The sequence below is a fragment of the Manis pentadactyla genome, chromosome 5 (genome assembly GCF_030020395.1).
Source record: "Manis pentadactyla isolate mManPen7 chromosome 5, mManPen7.hap1, whole genome shotgun sequence".
Lineage (NCBI taxonomy): Eukaryota > Metazoa > Chordata > Mammalia > Pholidota > Manidae > Manis > Manis pentadactyla.
In genome coordinates, this window is record NC_080023.1 from 177246954 (window position 1) to 177269297 (window position 22344).

Sequence of the window (22344 nt, forward strand, 5' to 3'; positions counted from 1 at the left end):
AAACCCTGTGTCCACCAGTCAGGAGCAACCAGCCGCTGAGCCCAGCACCCCAGGGCTCCCCACCTCCCTTGGGCCCTGCTTAGCTCCACAGGTAACCCTGGGGACCAACCACAATAGTTCAGGCAGGACCCTGTAAGGATCAATGGAGCTGACGGCAGCACTGTGCCCAGCGGGTGGGCCAAGCACCCCTGGGGTCATCACAGTCCTCGTATGCCCCTCAGGAAAAACTGAACTTTGTTTTAAAAATGCTGCCACTGGCACCTTCGGGGTAGGCCGGGTGTCAAGGAACCCGGAAACATCTTCACTTGGTTCCTGCCTGCAGGTTTCTGAGACTGGAGCCTTGGTTTGGGTCTAAACAGTGTGTAGGAAACGCCCCCTAGAGGTGTGATGTGTGGGCTGCAAGCACTGGATGGGAAATCACCACCAGCTGGTGGCCCCTCAGTACCCTGGCACCTCACCTTCGAGGCTGCTCAGCCCAGTGGCAGGGATAACATAGCTGACCTCAGTGGCCCCAGGATGGCACATGGCTAAGCAAGTGGACATGGGCAAGCTGGACCCACAGCTGGCCTTCCAATCCCAAAAGCCAAGCTTTGTCCAGAGTCCTCATGTTCCTCCAAGGTCTCAGGCATGAGCTTCAGTGTGTGAGACAAGTGGCCCACAGGGCAACAAATTCCACCTCCATCCTAGAGATCATCAGGGGAGAACAGTGTGCCCAAGGGCAGGTGGCATGCAAGGCCCAGGGTGTGTTCAACCAAAGTCTCTCAAAACATTCCTTTCACTGTAACAAGCTATCATGGCCAAGAACCAGGTTCCCCTTGGGTGTGGGGGACAAGCACCATCTGGTTAGCAGCAGTCCCCACCTTCCAGAAACAACTGCTCCCAGAACAAGAAACTCCACTTGGTCAGAATCCAGAGCTGGTCTGGGGAATGATTCACACCAGCCAAACTCATGAAGACCGATTTTGTGTTCACTGACGATGGGAGAGATCCCTTTCCAGGGAGAGCCTAGTCATTTCCCACTGGGGTTCAAGACCCCCATTTCTTGGGTTAAGATCCTTGGGGGCCAAGTGCATCTTTTGAAGGAGATTTGGGTGACACAGGCATGGGTTCATCAACAAACAGCCACTGCCCACCTGTGTCCCGGGCCCTGCCTGAAAGATCAAGGCTGCAAAACCAGGCCAGCTCCCCCCGCTGGAGCCGACTGATGGGCTGGCAGAGAAGGCAGACACTGAGAGGATTGCTGCCGGTGATTTGCAATGACAGCAGGCAGTGTGGAAGCCACAGATCACTTGCTGAGCAGCAGCACTGGGGGGGACGGAGTGGGACCCTCTTGTCTAGGGGTCAGGAGAGCACCCTGGGGTGACAGCCTTGGACCCGAGAGCAGAAGGCAGGGCAAGAGAGACAAGCAAAGGGGTAGAGGAAGAGGGACTTGTGGCCTGGAGGGCTAGAGGGTGACTCACAAGGGCGAGCCCAGGTGAGGGTTCTGGGGGACAAGATCAGACCAAGCTCAGCAGGCTGGGGAGGATGGGTCACAGGCAAGCGGCTTCTGAGGCCGATTCCTGGCCCGGTGCTCGGCACCAAGGTGAGCCGTGCAGTAGCTGCCTCAGCGAGGGGGCTTTGGGGGCAAGTGTTTGATCGATGACAACAGCCTTAGGTCTCTCTGTGGGCTTGGCACCGCTTAATCTGGCCCTGAGATCCCACTGTCAGATAAAGAGGAAAGATAATACCTTTTTTTTATTGGGTGAGCTGTCCATCCCGCACCCCACCCATGGCCATGGAAGTCTAGGTGGCCCAGAATGTCCAGGGAAGCCCTAGCCTGCCCCTGCCAGCAAGCGTCCAGGCCTTCAAGGTCCCAGAGTGTGTATGTTCCGTGATGTCTGAGCCATGCCTGGTGCTGGGTGGCAGGGTTGGGGGGCCTCTACATCAGCCTCCTGCTGCAGCTGTGGCTTCTCTCTGGGGTCCCGCCACCCTTGGAACTGTCCTCATCCCCAGGGAAGCTCCCTTTTGGTCTGCCCCCCCTCCACAAGGAGAACTCACATCTTCTGTAGAGGAGTCTGACCTTAAACTACGGGCTCCTTGAGGGAGGCCCCGTGTCCAGTCCCTCCTTTGCTCCAGCCAGGCATGCAGGAGATGCTCAGTGACAGCTGCTGAAGGACACCACGTGACCACCGCCTCCCAGTCAGTGAGCGTCAGTGCCTAGACAGCACGGCGCCTGCCTTGACGGTCAGGTGGGAGAGACTGCCCTAACAGCAGCCCAAGGGCGCTTCATCCGCCTAGAGCCATCTTCCCAGACTGGCAGGCACCAGGCCACACACAGCATCTCCACCCAGCCGCAGGAGCTCTCTAACGTGTTTCCCCACCTCATTTTGAAGCTGCTCTTCCTAAATAACCACGGATGGTCAGGTCACCCAGGCAGGATCACCGGAGCAGTCAAGGGCTGGGTATTGCTCTGAAGCCTGTTCAACTCACCAAAACCAGGGGGCTGAAAGGAGTTACAGTGGGGACCCAGCATGCCCGCCCCGAAAGCCCAGCCTCTTTGGAACCAGACTCCTGAATCCGCCCAAGTCTGGCTCCAGCTGTGCTCACAGCTGCATAGAGAGTGCAGTGAGCCAGATCACCAGGTATTAGGCAAAGTCCTGGTGGCTGAGCACAGGGTCCAGCTGCATGCTGGTGCGGGCATGCAGCCCAAGGTGGAGTTTGTTCCACTAGTGCCTGGGGGAGCACAGATGTGAAGCAGTTACTGGCAGCTTCAGGAAGAAACATGCATAAGACGGTTTCCTTGTGCCCAAGTCATCCAGCCTGCCTGTGTGCACGGAGGCGGATGGCCAGATATGCATTCCAGGGTCTGGATCTTTCCTCACAAAGAGAACAAGGTGTCATGGACCACAGCCACTGGCTAAACTCGGCCCTGCAAGCACACAGCCCAGCCTTCAAAGCCTCCAGTGCAGTGGCAAAAATCAACAGGCACAGTGACCCCCAGGAATGGCAGAGGCGGCTAAGTGTCATGACGGGGCAACAGAGGGCCTACCCAGGGAGGAGGCTTTCCAGGTGGAAGAGGCAGGATAAGGTGGAGGGGCGAGCGTCCAGGGAAGTCAGGAGATTGAATGATGGAGCCTCCACCTGTTGTGCGCTTCCTGGGACAGCCTGTGTTAGGTGGCCGTGGGGGTGCTCCATCCCCGCCTTGCAGGAACCCAGAGGCGTCTCTCTTGTGGGTCAGGGTGAGGAGCACAGGCCCAGCCAGAATCAGTGGCTCCACACGACAGCTGGTGGCCCTGGACCACGGCAGAACTCCCTCTGGGCCACATCTCCCCTGTGGCAATGAGGGAGAGCCTCGCCAGCAGCCCCCTTCACAGAGATGGGGAGACTCAGACCCCAGCCGGCGGACCGTGGGTGAGGCTGACCACAGCTTTCACCGGCCAAGGGGCAGCGCCCGCCAGTGTGGCTCCAGTTGTTTACTACGAAACCCGAGCGTTTGACCGGCCTTGGGCCAAGCCCAGGTCCTGGGCACCCGAGCAGACGGCCGGCAGGGCGACCAGCGCTCATCAGTACCCCTGGGAAAGGCGCCCACCGCACCGAGGAGGAAACTGAAGCCTAAACTGGCTCTGCGCCTTGCCCGTCACAAACAGCTGGCAGGCCGCAAAGGCGAAGGGGACCCGGAAACGGGACCCGAGAGTCGACACCCGCTGAGGCGCGGAGGGCGCTTTGAGCGGCGGGTCCTCCGCAAGGCACCGCGAAGGGCACGGCCTGCAGAAGGGGGCGGGGAGAAGCCTGCGGGGCGGGGCGGGGCAGTCCCGGCGGCCTTGATTGGTCAATGCTTCAGCGAGTCGGACCAAGCTCCGCCCCCGCCCTGCCTGGCCCCGCCCCGCGTCCCGGGAGCCCTCTGTGCCGCGCTCCGGTCAGGGGTCAGCCAGGGGCAGTCAAAGCCCTTGGGCGTCTGCGCGGGCAGGCCTCGCAGTGGCCTGTTTCTGCTCAACCCCGAGAAGCTCCGCCTTTCCCCCGGAGCCGCCAGGGGGCGCCGCGGGGCCCGCTGGGATCTACCCTCTGCGCCTGCGCCCTGCCGCGCGCGCCCCCGAGCGCCTGCCCGCCAAGCGCGCGCCTGCCGCGAGTGCGTCTGCGCGGAGCCGGTGGCCGCGCCCGCTCCCGCCGGGGGCTCGTCGCTGGGCGGCCGGGCCATGGGGGAGGCCGAGGTGGGCGGTGGCGGCGGGGCGGGCGACAAGGGGCCGGGGGAGGCGGCCACCAGCCCGGCCGAAGAGACGGTGGTGTGGAGCCCTGAGGTGGAGGTGTGCCTCTTCCACGCCATGCTGGGCCACAAGCCCGTCGGTGAGCCGAGCGCCGCCCGAGGCCGCGGACCCGCGTGGGGGTGGGGAGGGCCGGGGGCGCGGGCGGGTCCTCCCACGCCCACCCGCCGCGGCCACAGCCCAGCCCCTCCGCAGACCTCCTCCTACACCTGCCGCCCACCACCCGGCCACCGACCGCCGCCCCTCCTACACCGCCCACCCACCCCTGCTGACCCCCCTACACCATGCCCACCCCTGCCCCGATCTCTGCTCCCGTCCGTAGCCCTCCCCCGCTGCCGCCCGTCTCTCTTCTCCCACTTACCTCCTTGCCCACCCGTCCCCAACAAGCAGACCCCTTCCTCCCGCAGGTGTGAACCGGCACTTCCACATGATCTGTATCCGGGACAAGTTCAGCCAGAACATCGGTCGGCAGGTCCCATCCAAGGTCATCTGGGACCACCTGAGCACCATGTACGACATGCAGGCGCTGGTGAGCTGGGCCCGGTCCTCCCCTGTCCTCCCACAGCCAGAGCCCCTCCTTCCCCCAGGTGGAGCTGGCCACCGTGCGCCCTCTATGCCTCTCCCTGGGGTCTGTGCCCTGTCCTCAGGGAGCTTGACGCCCTGTGGACATCCCACGGGGAGCCAGTGTTAAGTAAGGTGGTTCTAAGTAGTAAACACAAACCTAGCAATAGCAGCTGGTTTCCTGTGTGGGACCTACTCTAGGCTGGGTGGTCAGTGAGGGCCCTGTAGGGAGATGACCCAGGAGCCAAGGCCTGTGGAGGGGCCCTCAGGCCATGGTCAGTCTTAGGGGAGGCCCCAGAGTACTCCGGATCTGAGCCATGTTAAGTTGAATGTGGTGGCTTCTGTGAAGACTAGGCGGGGTCCCGGTCCTTATGGGCCCCCCTGCTAGCTATGTCTGAGAGTGAGCCAGTTACCTAGGCAACCAGGATGGCCAGAAGAGACAGGTGTTCTAGGCAGAGGGTTGGCAGGTACCAGAGCCCTGTGGCAGCAGAGCTGGTGAGGACATGCACCTGGAGAGAGCAGGGGCAGGGGCGGGGGTGTCAGGACAGAGGGATGGGCACCTGTGCTGGGGTTAGGGCAGGCTCTGCATCCCCTGCTGGGCTGGGTCCGCGCCAGCCCTCCCCGCTGAGGCCTGGGGGGGTGCACCGCGGAGGCAAGAGCACGTGCCCTGGCCCTGGACGCAGACCCTGCACTCCCGCCGGCCTCCTGTTTGCCTCAGGCAGGTCATTTTCGTCTCCTGGTTGTGGCATAGAAAGGGGGAAAGGTGCCTGTCCTCGAGGGCTGACTGCCCGGTCCGTGGGGAGGGCCCCGGGAACTCAGCACTGTTTCTGTGGGAAGCCACATCGAGGGCACACTGCTGAACTGAAGGAGGTCCCCCGAGGAGCAGCCTTGCCCCCGGTGAATTCCCTCGCTTGGTGCTCCAGAGATGAGTGTGGCAGGGTCTCTGTCCTCGGGGATCCCCCTGGGGAGCAGCGGGGACACAGACGGACACTGGCTCAGAGGAGCCCGCGGCTGCAACGCCCGGCACGGGGCCCATATGACACTCGGTGCTGCAGGATGTCACCCAGGGCATAAGCCCGGGACAGGCGGCCATCTCCCCTCTCGTCCGTACCCCTTATCCCAGCCTAGCGCTCATGGGGGGGCTGGGCAGGACCTTGGGAGGCCATCTCCTTAGACCCCAGTTCTTCTGTGGGGCTGATGCCGGAGATGCCGGGGGCCTTACAAATGCAAGGCCCTGGACCGCCCACAGGGTGGCCTGCGGGCCCTGGAGTCTGCGGGTTTGAAGCGTCAGGAACTGCTGATCACACTTACAGGCTGGCCGCCTGGCTCACCCATCCGAGCTGCAGAGCAGCAGCCCCATTTGCGGAGCCTCCCGGTCTATACTCTTCCCGCCGGCTCACCTTTCCCTTGGCGCAGCTGTCCTGTGTCCCTGGGGTCTTTGTGCCTTCTGGCACGCGGGGCCTGCAGGACGGTCAGAACCCTGAGGAGGAGCCTTCCACGGGCCTTGCTCTGCTGTCCGCACCTGGTTTCCATGGCGGCAGCTTCCCAGCCAACCCCCGCCACGTCTGTCCACATGGACGGGAGCCAGAGGTGCTCTAGCCTTTCCTCAGGGCTGTCACTGCCTCTGGACGCGCCCTGGTGGTGAAGGGCCAGGCCAGGCCTGCAGGCAGGGCGTCCCCGGCGCCATCAGTCCCACCAGCAGCTGCACTGTGGCGTTGCTTTCTGCGGGTCTGTCTCAGAGCCCAGTCCCTGTAGACGGTGCAAGTGGGGAGAGCACCGTGGTCCTCACCCCCTTGGGCCCCACGCAGCCCTCTGAAGCAGCTGTGTGCATTCGCTGGTCACTCCTGAATTTTTAGTGATTTGCAAAAAGTCACGTTTTTGTCTTTGTTTCTTAAAAAATGAAATGTTTTCTTTGCCAACAGCATGAGTCTGAGATTCTCCCCTTCCCAAATCCAGAGAGGAACTTTGTCCTTCCAGAAGAAATCATCCAAGAAGTCCGAGAAGGTGAGACTCAGGCAAGGTCAGACTTGGAATTGGAAAAGGCATGTCCGAGGGTGATGGTGTCAGGGTAAAGGTCATGAGCCTCCGGGAGGAGTGTGGGTCACAGGCCTGCCTGGCCTGGGGAGGCCTGGGAGGGGTGTGCATAGGGCATCCTCCACTAGAGTTCCACAGCCCCCCGGCCAGGGCTGCCCCCGCCATGTGGGTGACCTCTGCTGTGTCCCTCAGGAAAAGTGGTCATTGAAGAAGAAATGAAAGAGGAGATGAAGGAGGACGTGGACCCCCACAACGGGGCTGACGATGGTAAGCACAGAGCGTGCCCTGCACCTGCCCTGGGCCTGGGGACATAGCACGCCTCCCGGGCAGGCCTCCCTGCAGGGACCCCATACACCCCAGCCCACAGTAAGTCTGCTAGAAGCCAGGGCTGCTCCGTCTGGCTCCTGAGAAGGCAGCTTCCATCTGCTCCAGCAGGAGCCTCGATGTGCGTGAAGTCATGCACGGGGCCGGCACCCTGAAGGAGCCACAGGCGGCCTGGCACCACTGTCCAGTCAGGCGGACTAGAGCGCACAGTGCAGGGGTTCTGCTTGGAGTAAAACCCGAGCCGGCCGTCTCAGTTCAGGATACAACCCGAGCAGCAAAGACGGCGTGGGGCCGAGCCACAGGTCCTCCTGGCAGGCCAGGTGCGTGGACGGTGTGGCGGGGCCTGCCACCCAAGCATGTGGTGCCGAGGCCAGCACAGTAGCCAGTCCTCAGGGGGACCGGGCACTCTTCAGGCCACATGGGCGCCCCCAGCTCAGGAGATGCCTTTTGGGTTCAGTGCCGTGTGTAGATACAGATTTTTATGACTGAGCAGGAAGATGAAATAAAATTCTGGATATTCTGTTTTCAGCCAAATGATTTTGTCTCCCAGTTTTTTCATCTTCAGGAAGCTTGGGGAAAGCAACAGAAAAGTCCAGCAAAGACAAAGACAAGAGCTCCTCGGACTTGGGGTCCAGAGAAGGGCTGGACAAGCGGAAGCGCGGCCGTGTCACCGACAAGGTCCTGACCGCCAACAGCAACCCCTCCAGCCCCAGCGCTGCCAAGCGGCGCCGAACGTAGGGGCCCCACAGCCGCGGCCGAGGAGTGTGGGCGGGGGGGCGCCGTGGCCACCGGGCAGTGCCCCTCAGAGCCTGGGAGCTCTGGGGGCCTGGGAGGCCACGGTCGGCACTCAGCCGGAGTCATGCATCCAGGCTCTGTCCTCTGGACACCCACGGTTCCCCTGCCGTCTGATCCGCCGCCCCTCCGGTGCTCCCTGGAAGCTGCAAGGGCCTGTGGATCTGGGCTGCATGGCACAGAGTGAGGGGCTCGGCCAGCAGCCCCACAGCAGCAATAAAGCGCTGCTCTTCCTCTGCCTCCGGGGGGCGCTCACCTTCCCGGTGACTTCCCCTCCGTCCACCCGTCTGTCTGTGAGCTGCTCTTCCTAAGCTGGCTGTGATCTCAGGAGAAAGTCGGGTCACACGTGGCGCCCCCACCCGAGAAACCGAGAACTGGATGCTGGGCCTTGTTTATTTGTACTGTAATGATGTATATAATTTAGTTGGTACTTCACTATTTAATTTTTAAGAAACCTATTTTACTAGTGTTTTATATGAAAAAAATACTGCAGAAGTTAAACCTGTGTTGCATTTTTTTCTGAGCTGTTTTGTTTTAAGGTAATGACCATTGAAATCCTTTCTGCTCAGTTTTTATATGCCAGATACAGAGAATTTGTAGCAGTTATTTTTGTATTACCAGTAACTTGCAAACAGACCAAATTAGTGAGTGGAGGGGACAAATGGCTGTGGGCTGACTGGAATATCCTTGCGTTTGCAGCATTAAAGCACAGAAAAGCATCCTGGGGTGTGTGGTTTTGATACCAAAATAAGTTACCCTTTCTACAATAGGAAGTTGTTACTTTTCCAAGATTTACTAACTGAAGCTTAGGTGGCTTATTAATTGTTCACTGGATACAATGTGTATACAAGTAACAGGTCCAGAGGAGTTACTTTGTTGAGTGTGACAAGCCCCTCAAATACAGAGCAAGCAGCCCCTTGCTGGGCGGCTGGGAGCTCGGCGCCTGCCAGCCATCCCCGCCCGGCTCTTCATATTGACAAGCCGCAAGGAAACACCGCCTGTCTGCCCAGCAGAGCCCTCGCCACCATAGGGAAGCAGGAGGTCACACTCGCTGCAGCCCACAAGCCGAGGCCAGGAGCCTTGTGTGTGGAGAGGTTGCCCTGCACCAAACCCACCATCACTTCTGGGGCCTTGAGCACTGCGTCCCACGTCCCCCACAGGGCTGATGGCACTTGGCACAGAAAGAACATCTTGTGTCGAATTGGCAGCTGGTCTCCTGCCTGCCACTCTGCCCTGGAGGCTGGAGCAGACAGACGGCATGGCTAAACCAGCTGGTTGGAGCCCCACAGGGTGGGTCTCCAGCGGGAGGTCCTCACTCTCACCAGTACCCCACCCCCAGGACAAAGTCTGGGCTGCCACTTCCCTATGTGCCTGCCATCGGCGCTGCCACCACTAAGATCAAGTCCTGTGATGCATGACAACAGGAACCACGCTACACGCTCGCTTCTAAATGTGCAGGCATGCGGGATGCTCCATCACCTGCGGCAGGTGGCAGGCTCTGTGCAGCTGAGAGGGAGGGAGCAGGGGGTCTCAGCCAATGTGAGGGCCAGTGTGGAATGCACCCCTGACCTCACTAGCAGTGTCCACCAGCCCCCACTCAGTGCCAGGGCCTGTCACTGGGGTCCTGATGTGTGGCAGAGGCCTGACCCTTGAGAGTCCAGAACTGGCAGGGAACAGTGATGGGAGGGAGCTGGAGGGGCCGGGGCACACGTCACTGAGCTCTGATAAGCCCTCTTTGCAACAGCAATATCAGGGACCTCAGAACACGCTGAAAAAGCCCAGGCAGTAAATTGAACCTGCCTTGTTCAGTCATTTAACATTTTGCTGCCTTCCTGGAGGAGGAGGAGGAGGAGGGGCAGGGCAAGCCCATCACGGCAGATGAACAGGTGGCCCCTCCTCAGCCTTGGGCACCCTGCACAGGTCATGCCCCCACACCCTTGAGCCTGTGGGGCCTGCAGACCTCAGCAGGGATGAGGCCAACCTGAGCTTCCTGGGCCCTCGGGCTCAAGGGCCTCAGGTTATCTGCGGGGGTCCCAGCTCTGGGCTGTGTGCTCCACACAGGTTGAATCCACAGGCTTCTGGGGCACTTAACCTCTCCTGATAGGACTAGGATTCCAATCTGTGACTCAGGTCTTGCACATGCCGACAGGTAATGTGGACGCTGGATGGGGCCGGAGTGCAAGATGGCTGCACAGCAAAGGGAAACTCCCAGTGGGTTGCACGGTTCACACTCAGTAAGACTATTAAAACGTCGTGGGCCTGGGACTGCACCTTCAGAGGCTCTGCATTGACAGCTGGGCCCGACAGCTGCCCTGCTACTTTCTGCAAAGGCCTTCGCTGCTTGAGGGGTGTCTGTCTCTGCTCTGCCCCCGCCCCAGACCCTGGTGGGCACTCAGGGTGCAGCGGGCACCTGAGAGGCTGGGGTGGGAGTGGGCAAGCGTGGGCAGGTAACAACTGCAACTGGCTTTGCCTGAGGGAAAAAGGCAGCCCTAACCTGAACCTGCCTCTTGAACTCGTGTGGGACCCCCAGCCAGGAGCAGCGCCTCGTCCAGGCTGGCCCCTTTGCTAGCACAGGGACTGCCCACCCTGCCTGGCCGGTGGGGGCACACCCATGGGCATGGCATCCTGGGGCCATGGTGATTGCAGGTGCTCCTTGTGCTGTCTGGAGCACTGAGCCCACAGTGAGCGACCCTGCACTGCAGCACACAGGGCCCCTATTTTTCCTGCAGTAGGATTTGAGCTGCGAGGGTGAACACCCCTCTGAGATGAACCATGTGCAAATTGCACAATACCAGCTGAAGGTGCAGTTGGGTACCTGGAGTCTGTGACGCAGGAGGTAGGTGAAGCCTTGAGATGGACTCCTTGGGTGTGGAGAGCATCTGGTGTCCTAAACCTGAGAGTAGGCAGCGGGGGAGGCCATCCCATCCACGGCGGGCACACTGGGCTGGAACGGTGAGTCGACATTGTCCTGTGCTGCGTGCTTGCCTCTCTTTTCTGGGGCAGAGAGTGGAGCCCACCCACCCAAGTGCCCTCAGAGTAGCCAAACTCTCTGGCTGCCCCAGTACCCATCAGCGTGTGCATCCTCCGGGGTGTCACAGCTGGGGGCTCTAGAGCCAGCTGCCGATTGGCTAACAGGAAGTGGCCCACCTGACACCCAACAGAGGCTCACTCCCCAGGAAACCTACCCTGGCCATCGATGGCAGACAATTTACAGAACTGCTCAGAGCTCCATGCCTGTGGGTGGGGGTCACCACTGTCCTTTTAGAAAATAGGACAGCATGTGCACAGGCTCCAGCCATGTGAGACTGCACCCAGACAGTTAGTAAAGGTCGCCGCTGGGCCAGCCCCCAGGAAGGCTGCCAGCTTTGCCCACGGCCAGAATTGGAGGGTTTTGTGCAGCTCTTGGCTGTCACTGTCCACAGGCACAGGCAGCCCGAGGCCGGCGTGCAGGGTGGGGGGAAGTCAGCATCCTGGGGGGCTGGGCGTGGCCTTCTCCACCTTCATGCAGCTGTCACCACACAAGCAGCTCCCCCAGGAGCCCTCACAGCCAAATCTAAAAGCCACACTTAGGTTTTAGCTAACATTTTTGAAACAATAAAGTGGTATAGTAGCTACAGATGAATTTTACCTGCGGTGGCCGCTCTGAATTTTCATTTCCAGGCGGCGGTTCGCCAGCTTCGCCAGAGCTCCTGTGCCTACTCAGCAGAAGCGTCAAAGGCAGATGTTAGGTGGGGACCCACAGTCACCGGGAATTTGCAGCTGAAGGTGACTCTCGGGTGTTCAAAATGTGCCAATGTCAAGAGGGCAGCTATCCCAGCCTACAGGGGCCTCTAAGGGACACAGAGCTGGAGGGGCCTGGGCTGCACAGCCCAAGGCTGCCCCGGGTCATTTTTGCCTCCTGGGGTTTGGGCCTTTGTATGGCGCCTCCCCTAAGTGCAGGGGCTGGTGGGCAGGCCCACAGCGAGGCGCGTCACGGACTCAGCCACTGGCTGGGAAGAGACCCTCGCCCGGCCCTGAGGAAGCAAGCTGCCCAGCTGTGAATGGCCAGTGAAGGGCACTCAGGGGTCTCCATCCCACGGCCCCAAGAAGATGAGTTCTGCCAACGACCTGAGGGGGCCTGGACGTGGCTCACTCCCCAAAGGAGCCTCTGATGAGACCGTCGCTTCAAGCCAATGCCCGGGGGGCATCCCGGGGGATCTCCAAGGGGGCATGGGGGGACATCCTGGGGCATCCTCTGGGGAGACAATTTCCAAGGAGTACCCTCCCGAGGGCATCTCTATGGGGAACCCTCTCGGGGGGCATTTTCTCTAGGGGCGCAGTTTCTGAGGGACGTCCAGGGAAAGCACCCTTGCAGGGGGCACTGTCCTCGGGATCGAACGGGGACATCCGGGGGCATGACGCCCCGGGGCGGGCGTCCTCCGGGCACCCTCTGGCCGGGCTCGTGCAGGGCGGGCGCGCTCCGGAAGGCGCCCCGCCTCCCCTCCCGCGGGCGCGCAGCCCCGCCCCGTCCCGCCCCCGCGCTTCCTCCCGGCCCGGGAGCTTCCGCCCTGCGCGGGCCCCGCCGGCGCCCAGCATGGACGACCCCGACTGCGACTCGACCTGGGAGGAGGACGTGGAGGCGGACGGCCCGGGCCCGAGCGCCGCGGGCAGCGACGACGGCGAGGCCGGCGCCCCGGGGGACGCGGAGGACGAGGACCGAGACGCGGACGAGCGGGCGGAGCGGCCCGGCGCCCCCCAGGTGCAGCCCCGGCCCCGACCCGGGGGCCTCTCCCGGCCGCGGTGGGTGGGGGGCGAGGCCCTGCTCCGGGAAAGGTCGTCCCCGGGGGCCCGGCTCGGGCCGGGCTCCCCCAGTGCGGCTGTTGCCCTCTTCTCGACCCCCGTCCTCCCGGCGGTACCCGCGACACCCTGAGGTCGGCCCCGGCCTGCGCCCCAGCTCTGGCCCGGCCAGGGGTCCCGCAGAGGCCCCAGGACTGACCGCAACGCCCACCTCTAGGCCCTAGACTGTCTCTAAATAGATCTCCGCCCTCTGTGGGGCCCCGGGCACTGAGGGAGCACCCCACCCCGCCTCACCGCGCCCAGGCCCCCTGCCGCCCCTCAGGGGGTGCAGAGCGCCCCCCCCCACTCACCCGGGGCCGACCTCGGCCACCTGGGAGGGGCCTTGAGGTGTGCGTTTGCGTGCCGTGTCTGAGCAGAGGCTGCGGCGGTGCCCACCGGTCACTCGTTACTTGTGGTCACCGCCATGCTTCTCCTGTACCGCTGGGTACTTGTCATTAGCAGCCGTTACTTTGTTGCAGTTGATTGTAAGCAGCAGGTTGCTTTTACCAGTAACGGTTACTTGTTACCACTAGCTACTTTTCCAAGGACCAGCGGTTACTTGCTAGCATTTGCTGGGTGCCGCCTTCCACCCCGTGTGGATGCCTTGCCCCAGCTTGCTTCCCAGGGGCACGGAGGGCCCCAGGTGGCAGCCGTCACCATGTCAGCCCCTCTTGGGTGCAGGTGTCTCGGCACCATGTCTAGGAAGTCTTGAGTTCCGGCCTGTGTGGTCTCTGGAGTGGATTCTCCCCGTTGCGGATGGAGCTCCGGTGTTCAGGTGTACCTCTCGGTGTCCGGGAGTCAGCGAGAGGGGCCCCCAGGGAGGCCAGCAGCCTCAGCACCTCTGGTGTTTCAGGCGGGCACGAGTCTTCGGGAGGCAGGCCGGGCAGTGGTCTTGGTAACGGGCTGGCGTGCGGGGCAGGAGTCGGGTTCTTCGCTGTGTGGATTAGGTGAGAGGATGCTCCCCTCGCCACAGCTCCGCGGGCCACACTTCCGCAGCGGTGGGCCAGCGCCGTGACTGACCGAGATGCCTGCGACCCCTGGACCCCCTCCCCCTCTCCCTCCCGCTGTGGCTTCTGTCCTGCCGCGAAGTCCTCACCTTCCTCCCAGAACCCCGTGGCTCTCCCAGCTGCCCTGGGCTGGGGCAGATGTGCACTAGTGGGGCCGGCCCTGCCCTGAGCCGTGTGCAGGGCCCTTGTCTGGTCACGACCTGCCCTCCTGAGCCACCCTGGGGAGGCACGTGACCCCAGGAAGGAAGAGAAGTGGAAGCTCATAGAGGGGTAGGGCCAGCTTCTGTGGGTTTCCGTCTCATCTGCTGGCCACTGGCTCGTAGTCAAGAAGCAGTTGGCCCTGGTTTAGAAATCGGGCAGAGGGGCAGCCACAGATGGTGGCTGGAGCTCAGAACCATTTAGAGCATCTTGGGTGGGGATGGGGCCAGAGCCAGGGGACCCAGCAGCGGGCCTGGCCTCCTGACCCCCCCTTCCAGGGTCCCTTTGCTCCTTCCAGGATCCTGGGACCTAGGTGTGCCCCTGAGATGAGCTGTCCCCACCTGTCACACCCAGGGGCTATATCCGCCTGGGCCCTTCCTCCTCTCGGCCTTAGACCCCAGGCTGGGCTCAGCCCCACCCCTTGCCCCCGCTCTTGTAAGAAGGTGGGGCCTTCTGCATTTACCCAGCATTCTGGTCACCATCCTTCCAAGGACCCCAGGGTACTCGGCCTGCAGAGACAAAGGATGCAGAGGTTGGGGGCAGCAGCGAGCCTCTGGCATCTTGCTGAGAAGTCCCCCCCAGTGGGGCTGGAGGCCAGGGGACATGGGGTCCGGTCGATGAGTGGGTGGGATTGGGCAGGCCCGGACTGGCTCCCTGGGCCTTGGTCATTTATTCCTTAGACCCTGTGACAAGCCTCTGGGGCCCCTCGTAGGGCTGCAGGTGGTGAGGCCACTGCCCTTGGGGACACAAGCCTAGTGACAACTTAGAGCGCAACACGGAGTGCACTGGGGGAGATGAAGGTGCCGAGGGCAGGTCCTGGGGCTGCAGTCCAAGTGGGGGTCGCCACCAAACATGGAAGGAGGAAGTGAAGCAATGTGCCTGCTGGTCTGGGGTCCTGAGAGCTGGAGTGGGTGGCAGGGGCTGAGCTCCAGCCCTCCCGGTCCCTGTGGTGTGGTTGGCAGCTGGCCCGGGTTCTTGCTGCCCTCGCCAGATGGGGTCTTGCTGGGGATGGGACCTGCCTGGTAGACTGCCTCCAGGAATGGGGAGGATCTACCCAGAAGTCTCATCCCATCTCTTCTCTTCCTAGTCCAGGATGACGGGGGCCCGAAACTGGCGAGCCATGCAGGACACACGCAGGTACCGGCACCACTACCCGGTAGGTAGCTGCCTGCGGCGCCCTCACACACGGTGGCTCAGCTGGGGCAGCACCCTTACCCTCTGCCCAGGGAAGGCCAGGTGGGCAGTGTGTCCCTCTGTTTAGACAGCGTCCCTCATCCTGCCAGAAACCCTTCCTGGGCTTGCTGCTCCATCCCCTAATCACGGGGTGATGCATGCAGCCCCCAACCTCTGAACCTCAGTGTCCCTGCCTGCAAAACTCAGTACTAGTGCCAGCTGGGGTCATGTCTGTGGGAGGCTGTGCCGTGCTCACCCCCTGGGCTGCCTTTGGGGTGCGGAGGAAGGGGACCGCGGCCCTGGCCCACACTGGTGAGGAGGGTGGTGGTCAGCGGTGGCTGCTGCCCTCCAGCAGAGAGCCTGCGGAAGAGGGGCCCCAGCTGGGCACTCGGGGTCTTCGCTGGCCCTCAGGACATCTGGAGGTCTTTGGGCCAAGAGCGGCTGCTCCCGCCCCGAGGAACACTCTAGCCTGAGGGCCCCTCCGAGGTAGCCTGTTTCCAGGGGTGATCCGCCCCTCGTCTGGCTCTTCAGGACTTGGTAGAACAAGACAGCAGTGGTGACATGCCAAACCTGAGATTCTACAGAAACAAGATCCAGTTCCTGCCGAACGGTGTGTACCGCCTGCCGCCCGCAGCTCCCAGCAGAGGGGTGGCCCTGGAGTCTGTTCGGGACGCCTCCCTCAGGGGGCCTGTCGCTCAGGCAGCCCCATGGCGCCTCCTGGAGGCTGCTGAGGGCATTGAAGGCGGCGCAGGCCCTGGTCTCTGCTGCCCTGGGGGAAGCCGCACAGGTGAACTGAGGAGTGAGAATGGTTTTCCTGTTTTTAGATGGTTGGAAAAAGTTTAAGGTAGAATAATACTTTGTTTCATATGAAAATGATACAAAATTCAGATTTCAGTGTCCGTGAGGGAAGTTTCGTGGGAGCCCTGCCCCTGGTCCACGCACGCGCTGTGTGTGGCTGCCTACCTGCCACGGTGGAGTGTCAGCTGCCGCGCCGTCAGGCTCAGCAGACTGAGCAGCCACCTGCGGGAGGCAGGCCGCAGGGTGGGCCTTGCTGCAGTTCTGTTCAGCTGGCAGGCTGCCCTCCTGCGAGGACAGGTGCCGTCTGGGACCGCTGTCCTGAGGCACCCCCGGCCTCCTGCCCAGCGTGCGCTTCCGCTCGGGTCAGCAGTGGGGTCTGCAGTTGGGGGTTTGAAGTTATGAGCTGTGCACAACCCGGAGCTGCCGAGCCCTAGCTCCTCCAGGGTGGGGGTGGGGGGCAGGGGAGGGAGGGCCACCCCTGCTCCATGCTGACCTCCCCGTGGGGCTCCTAGGCTGTTTCATTGAGGATATTCTTCGCAATTGGAGGGGGGACTATGACCTCCTGGAGGACAATCACTCCTACATCCAGTGGTGAGTGGGCGGGACTGGAGGGTGGGGTGCTGGCAGGGAGCCGGAGCACCCGGGTCCTGGTGCTCACTGAGCAGGCACTTCCTTTCTGGGGGCGCACTTTGGACTCTTTGCAGGCCATGCGGGGCCCAGGTGGTTGAGGGAACACTGCTGACCCACAGTCTGTGGGTTCAGTAAACAGTGGCTGAGAGCTGAAGCTGGACGTGGGGATCAGGAAGGGCTGCAGACGTGCCAGCTTGCAGGCAGCGAGGGTGTGTCCTGTGGACCCCAAGGGCAGCTGGGGCTTGCATGTCCCTTGGAGGCCCTCTGACATGTGGGGTGGCAGTATTCTAACAGTGGCTGAGGTGACCCTCAGCAGTGACCCTTGACGTTGCCCTGCAAGCGCAGCGCTGTTGAGGCCTGCAGGGGCCCTTTCCTGGGTGCAGGGTGTAACAGGGCATAATTCAGCATTAGCGACAGGCAAGAAAACGTAAGACTAAAGAGGAGAGCCCGGGCCGCCTTGGGGAACGGCTGGCAGGCCAGCCTCGCCTCTGAGCGTGTGCACTGCACGCTCACCTGTCCTGTGCGCTGGCCTATGACATGCCCCCAGAGCTCTCCCCGGCTTGCCCCTTGGCTTTATTGACTTGGAATCCCGAGCCCAAGGCATGTGTTGGCCTGGCCGGTCCATCCTGGAGTTGAGTAGTGAGGCCAGAGAAGGCAGTGAGCTGCCCCAAGCTGCCCAGCTGGCATGTGCCCGACGCCTGCCGCTGACGGAGCCTGTGCTGTCTCTTCTCCCAAAGGCTGTTTCCTCTTCGGGAGCCAGGAGTGAACTGGCATGCCAAGCCCCTCACTCTCCAGGAGGTCGAGGTGAGCGCCAAGGCTGGGAGGGCAGGAGTAGTCATGCTCCCTCCAAACTGTCCCCACCCCTGGTGCCCCTGACAAGCTTCTAGAGAAATCCGATTTGGGGGGTTTCCCAAGCCAGGGAGTCCAGGGCAGGAGCTGTGAACAGGATCACAGTGGGGTTTTGCCTTGGTCTGGGCTAGAGTGGGGCACCCCTGGAGGAGAAGAGGCCCTGGGGGGCCGAGGAGCACCTGCAGGAGGTGTGCCTGGGACACAGCATGTGTGTCCAGCCTGGGAGAGCCCCGAGCTCCTCCCGTGGCCCTCAGCTCCCCCAGGCCTGAAGCTGCCGCCTCGGCCCGGTGAGACCCGTGTAGCCACCAGTGACAAAGCGTCTCTGCACCCCTTCACCCTGTCACCTCACCTGACGACTGTCACATGACCCCTGAGCTCCCTGTCCGTGGGGCTTTCCTCCAGGCATTTAAAAGCTCCAAGGAGGTCAGGGAGCGGCTTGTCCAGGCCTACGAGCTCATGCTGGGCTTCTACGGGATCCAGCTTGAGGACCGAGACACGGGCAAGGTGTGCCGAGCCCAGAACTACCAGAAGCGCTTCCAGAACCTCAACCGGTGAGGCCGCCCCACAGCCTCCGGCCGGGTGCTGGTCAGGACAGGTGTGGGGGGCACTTGGGCAAGTGATGGAGCCCCTCACCGGCACGGTCGGGGCCCACCTGCTGGGGCATGGGGACCTAAAGGAAGTTGTGCCGGTCGGTCTGGCGTCTTGGCTGTGGCCCCCCGGCCTGCAGGGTGTGGGTCAGCCAGCAGGGCCCAGCGGCTTTGCAGGGACCATGCCTGGTCCCTGTCCTAGAGGGTCGTCCTCTGGCCTGCCTCCAGCTATGCCTGGGAGGGTGTCCGTGCGGCCAAGGGGACAGTCACCCTTCTAGAGGAGTGCCATTGCCCCTCACCCATGCCGTCCAGGCTCGTGGGCCATTTCCTTGGGAGCTGGGGTGAGGCAGGGGTGGTGAGCAGGTGGGGATGGACGTGGGGCCTGCGTGTCCCTGCCGGTAGACTCTGGGCTCCTAGAGGCGCTCATGCAGCCGCCCCTCCGCCCACAGACGCGGCCACAACAACCTTCGCATCACGCGCATCCTCAAGTCACTGGGCGAGCTGGGCCTGGAGCACTTCCAGGTGCCGCTGGTGCGCTTCTTCCTGGAGGAGACGCTGGTGCGCCAGGAGCTGCCCGGCGTGCGGCAGAGCGCGCTGGACTACTTTGTGTTTACTGTGCGCTGCCGGCACGGGCGCCGCGAGCTGCTGCGCTTTGCCTGGGAGCACTTCCGTCCCCGGTGCAAGTTTGTGTGGGGGCCGCACGACAAGCTGCGGAGGCTCAGGCCACGCTCCCCGCCCCGTCCACCCCTGCTGGGGGGCCCCAGGCAGGCCGAGGCCGAGGAGAGAGGCGGGGACCCCCTCGTCGAGGCTGGTGCCCAGGCTCATGCCTGTGGGCCTGCCGAAGCCAGGGACAGTGCGGCCGTGGAGCCCCCAGAGGCAGGAGGCCTGAAGGACCAGGGGGAGGAGGCCTGGGGCCGCGGGGAGGAGGGGCCGGCGCCCCTGAGTCCCAAGGAGAGCAAGAAGAGGAAGCTGGAGGCGAACCGGCGGCGGCAGCAGGCCCCCGGGGAGCCCGGCCCCCAGAGCGCATCGGAGGTGGAGACGATCGCCTTGAACCTGGAGGGCTGCGCCCTCAGCCAGGGCGGCGGTGGTTCCGGGACCCAGGAAATGGGCAGCCAGGACCCAGGAGAGCCCGAGCAGCCCTGCCCCCAGCCCTCGGGGCCCAAGGGGGCGGAGGAGGTGAGGAAGCGGAGGAAGGTGGACCAGGGAGCCGAGGACGGCCCTGCGGTGTCAGCCGGCGGCAGTGCCCCGATGCCCAGCCCCGCCTCATCAGAGCGCCCCACAGCCGGAGAGGGCGAGAACGGGGCCCCGGAGGAGGCAGAAGGCCAGGTGGAGTCAGAGCAGGGGGCCCCCCGGAGCCCAGCCGCTGCAGGGCCCCCAGCAGACCGGAGGGCCGAGGCGGAGCCTTCTGCCAGACCCGAGAAGCCTTGAGAGGGGCGCCCGGGCTCTGGGAGCCAAGCCCACTGGGCTCCCTGCTGGTCACACAGCCCTGGAAAGGCAGGCCCCACCCTCAGGGACAGCCAGGACGTACCGCCCTTCCTGTGGCGACCTCGTGTCCCGCCTCCCCCTCTGTGCCATGCCCCCCTGTGAATTGGCCCTTAAGGGTCTGGGGCTGGGACGGGGGGTCCTTTTCTCAGTCTGGTGCCGAGACCTTTTCTGAATAAATTCGTTTGACTTTGGTTTGCGCGTGGATGGTGGGCTTGCAGGGTCTGGGTTCAGGGCTGTTACTGCTCCCCGGACTCCTCCCCTGGGTGCAGAGCAGCCAGGCTCCACTGTGGTTCCGCTTTGGCCATGGCAGCACCATGGGGTCGCAGCGGGGGGCAGCCCTGCCCACCCCCAGGGCACCCTGCCCACAGCGTCCCAGAGCCGCGGGCCCAGCAGTTGGTTCTGTGGCTGCCTGTGTCACCTGTTCAAGGCTGAGCCTGGGTGTGCTGGGGGGCAGGGGCTGTGTCTGGGTGCGTCCCAGTCTGGACCAGGCCTCCTGCCGTGATCTGGGGTGTGCTGATGTGTTTGGAGGAGCAAGTTCGGCAGTGCTCTGCAGCTTTGTCCTCTCTGTCCCTGCCCTGACAGCCACAGCACCCCTGGTTCACCTCTGCACTAAGGCACAGCCTTCCCAGGACCCCCTGGGCCCCTCCACCTGGTGTGGCCACAGCCTCCCTCCCACAGAAGGCCTCTCCATGGGCACAGGGCATGTTTGGCTCACAGCCTGGCTTTGTCCCCCTGGGCCAGGACCCCTCCTTCCTGACATCAGCGTTTCTCATCAGAGTCAACAGGGTGAGGAGACGGCAGAGGGCCCCATGCTTGCCTTTGAACAGATGAGTGATGGTGATCACAACTCGGGGGCGGGGAGGGCGCCGCCGTCACTGGGATCCAGGCCCACTTCCGTGGAGCACACCGAAGGTCAGCCCCTGTGCCGCGGGGAGGGCTGACGGGCCAGCTGCAGGTCCTGGAGGGAGAGACCCGGAGTTTCCTTTCTCCAGGACGGGGGGTGGGGTGGGAGGGGGGCTGTCCTTCTCTGCTGGCTCCCCTCCCCATGGCTCCCCACCCCTGGCCTGCTAGGAGTGGGACCCCGATGCCTGCACTGGGTTTCGGCCCAGTGATGGGGTTTCCACCATGGAGGGGAAACCAAGGCACTGATCTGGGTCTGGGGAATCAACACTGAGTCTCTCCCACAGGGTCCCACTGACCCCCAGTGGTCAGGGTCCTCAGCCAAGACCACCGTAGGACTCAAGTTCAGGTGAAGCCTGAAGTGAGTGGACAATCCCCTTGGCAAAGGCCTCGGGGAGGGGCCTTTGCCCAGCCGTAGGGACCTGGGGACAGGCAGGCAGCTCGGGCCCACCTGCCCCCCAGGCTCCAGGGACAGTGACAGTGAAGCAGGTGGGCACTGCTTTGGTTCTGGCCACTGACACCAGACTGCCAGGTGGGTGTGAGGCTGGCCCTGGCCCCCAAACCTGGGCTGTGGCAGCTGCTTGGGCCCAGGGGCAGTAGGGCCAGCAGCGGTCCTGACGCCAGGTGCTCCCTGCCCAGGGGAATGCCAGCTGGGCTTCCTCTGAAGTCTGGTGCAGCAGGGGCAGGTCAGCGGAGCTGGGCTGGGGGCCTGGGGGAGGCAGGAGGACCAAGGGGGAGAGCTGGCGGGGAGACGCAGGCTAGCTCCCAGGCCTGGGCTCGCCCCACAGCCCTGCCCTGCGGTCCCCAGGGACGTGCTGGGGTGACCCGGACCGCTGGAAGCCAGGAGCTCAGGGCTGCTCTCGCCCAGCCTGATGCAGTTCACAACCCCATGAGAGTGGCCGCCTGGAGGAGCCGGTCACAGCCTGACCAACAGTGACGTGAGACTCGCCCGGTTACACCGCCCCCCGCCCCCCACCGTGCCCTTCCTCCCGTGTACAAAGTCCTGAGTTCCCAGCTGCAGAAATGAAGTTCGCACAGCGCACTGACTGTAAATCCTTCAACAGCATTTCCCAGAAAGGAACACGTGCAGATAAACCGGGATTCAGATACCGGGGTGGAGCTGGGCTCCGTGCATCCACGGGGCCTGTGAGTGACCTGGACATCCGAGGGTCCTCTCGGGTGGCCATGGGGGCCTCCTGGCCCCAGCTGCCAGCCCTCCTGCCGCTCCCGTGCCCTCCCAGGTGAAGCAGAGCTTGCCCGACTGGCCACCCTGAGCTGCCCGAAGCTTGTGAGCAACGGGAGCAGCTGACGCCAGCCTCTGGGTTCAGGCCGTCCCGTGCCCTCAGGCCCCAGGGTCGTGCGGAGCTTCCTCCCGGCCAGGCCACCACTCTGCACTCTGCGGGGCTGGGGGCTGCCGAGCCGGAGAGGCCTTTGCCAGTGAGGGTTGACGCGTGGGACCCCTCAGTTTGCTGGAAGTTTAACTCGACTTCAACGGATAAGGGCAGGGCCTGCACAGGAGCGGGGGCTTGGTGGGCCCTGTGGGGGCCTGGCAAGGGGGTGCTTGCCCTTGTGGGGGTCTTTCCAGGCCCGCTCACGGCCTGGGATGGGGCTCTCAGCCTCCGCACCCTGCCTGCACGCCCACAGCTGCCCCTGCTCCCAGGGAGCCGTCCATGCGGGTTCCTCCCCTACCCACACCCTGGCTGAGGAGCAGGGGGAGAAAAGAGCGTCTTTCTTTTTTGCTAAAAGGTGTCTGTGTGCAAGTGCTCAGAGCCAGGATAATTTTAACTCAGAGGCTGGCCAAAAAATGCCACTGGGTTTCTTTTTTCCCCCTGGCCGGCTCAGCAGGGAGGCGCCGGGCGGCGCGGAAGCCCCCGCCCGCCTAGGTGGGCCCGGCTGAATGGGGGGCTTGTGCCGCCGCCGCCAGGGCGGGACCTGGCATCCACCCGCCCCCTG

The 22344-nt window shown here is 63.2% G+C and overlaps 2 protein-coding genes and 2 long non-coding RNA genes across 5 annotated transcripts; 3 read left to right on the forward strand and 1 right to left on the reverse strand.

The window, feature by feature from the left end:
- The first annotated feature begins 3932 nt into the window (after positions 1–3932).
- On the forward strand, positions 3933–8450 carry MRGBP (MRG domain binding protein). Its single transcript, XM_036901773.2, has 5 exons — positions 3933–4320; positions 4646–4767; positions 6722–6803; positions 7026–7100; positions 7708–8450. The coding sequence occupies exons 1-5, from the start codon at positions 4173–4175 to the stop codon at positions 7893–7895; spliced, it is 615 nt and encodes a 204-aa protein (XP_036757668.2). The 5' UTR covers positions 3933–4172; the 3' UTR covers positions 7896–8450.
- Positions 8451–9358: 908 nt separating this feature from the next.
- LOC118920604 (uncharacterized) lies at positions 9359–13366 on the reverse strand. Its single transcript, XR_005027989.2, has 4 exons — positions 13076–13366; positions 11578–11644; positions 10765–10893; positions 9359–9455 (listed from the first exon to the last, which is right to left on the reverse strand). It is a non-coding gene; the product is annotated as an uncharacterized LOC118920604 (long non-coding RNA).
- Positions 12329–19682, forward strand: OGFR (opioid growth factor receptor). 2 transcript variants are annotated; one of them, XM_057503144.1, is made up of 7 exons: positions 12329–12687; positions 15062–15125; positions 15674–15752; positions 16453–16531; positions 17308–17374; positions 17822–17970; positions 18456–19682. In XM_057503144.1, the coding sequence occupies exons 1-7, from the start codon at positions 12344–12346 to the stop codon at positions 19432–19434; spliced, it is 1761 nt and encodes a 586-aa protein (XP_057359127.1). In that variant the 5' UTR covers positions 12329–12343; the 3' UTR covers positions 19435–19682. The 2 variants fall into 2 exon arrangements, with proteins under 2 accessions (XP_057359127.1, XP_036757663.2); XM_036901768.2 differs by having other exon boundaries at positions 12523–12687; positions 15057–15125.
- A 258-nt stretch (positions 19683–19940) lies between these two features.
- Positions 19941–22333, forward strand: LOC130683920 (uncharacterized). Its single transcript, XR_008998055.1, has 3 exons — positions 19941–20403; positions 20679–20752; positions 21200–22333. It is a non-coding gene; the product is annotated as an uncharacterized LOC130683920 (long non-coding RNA).
- The last annotated feature ends 11 nt before the right edge of the window (positions 22334–22344 follow it).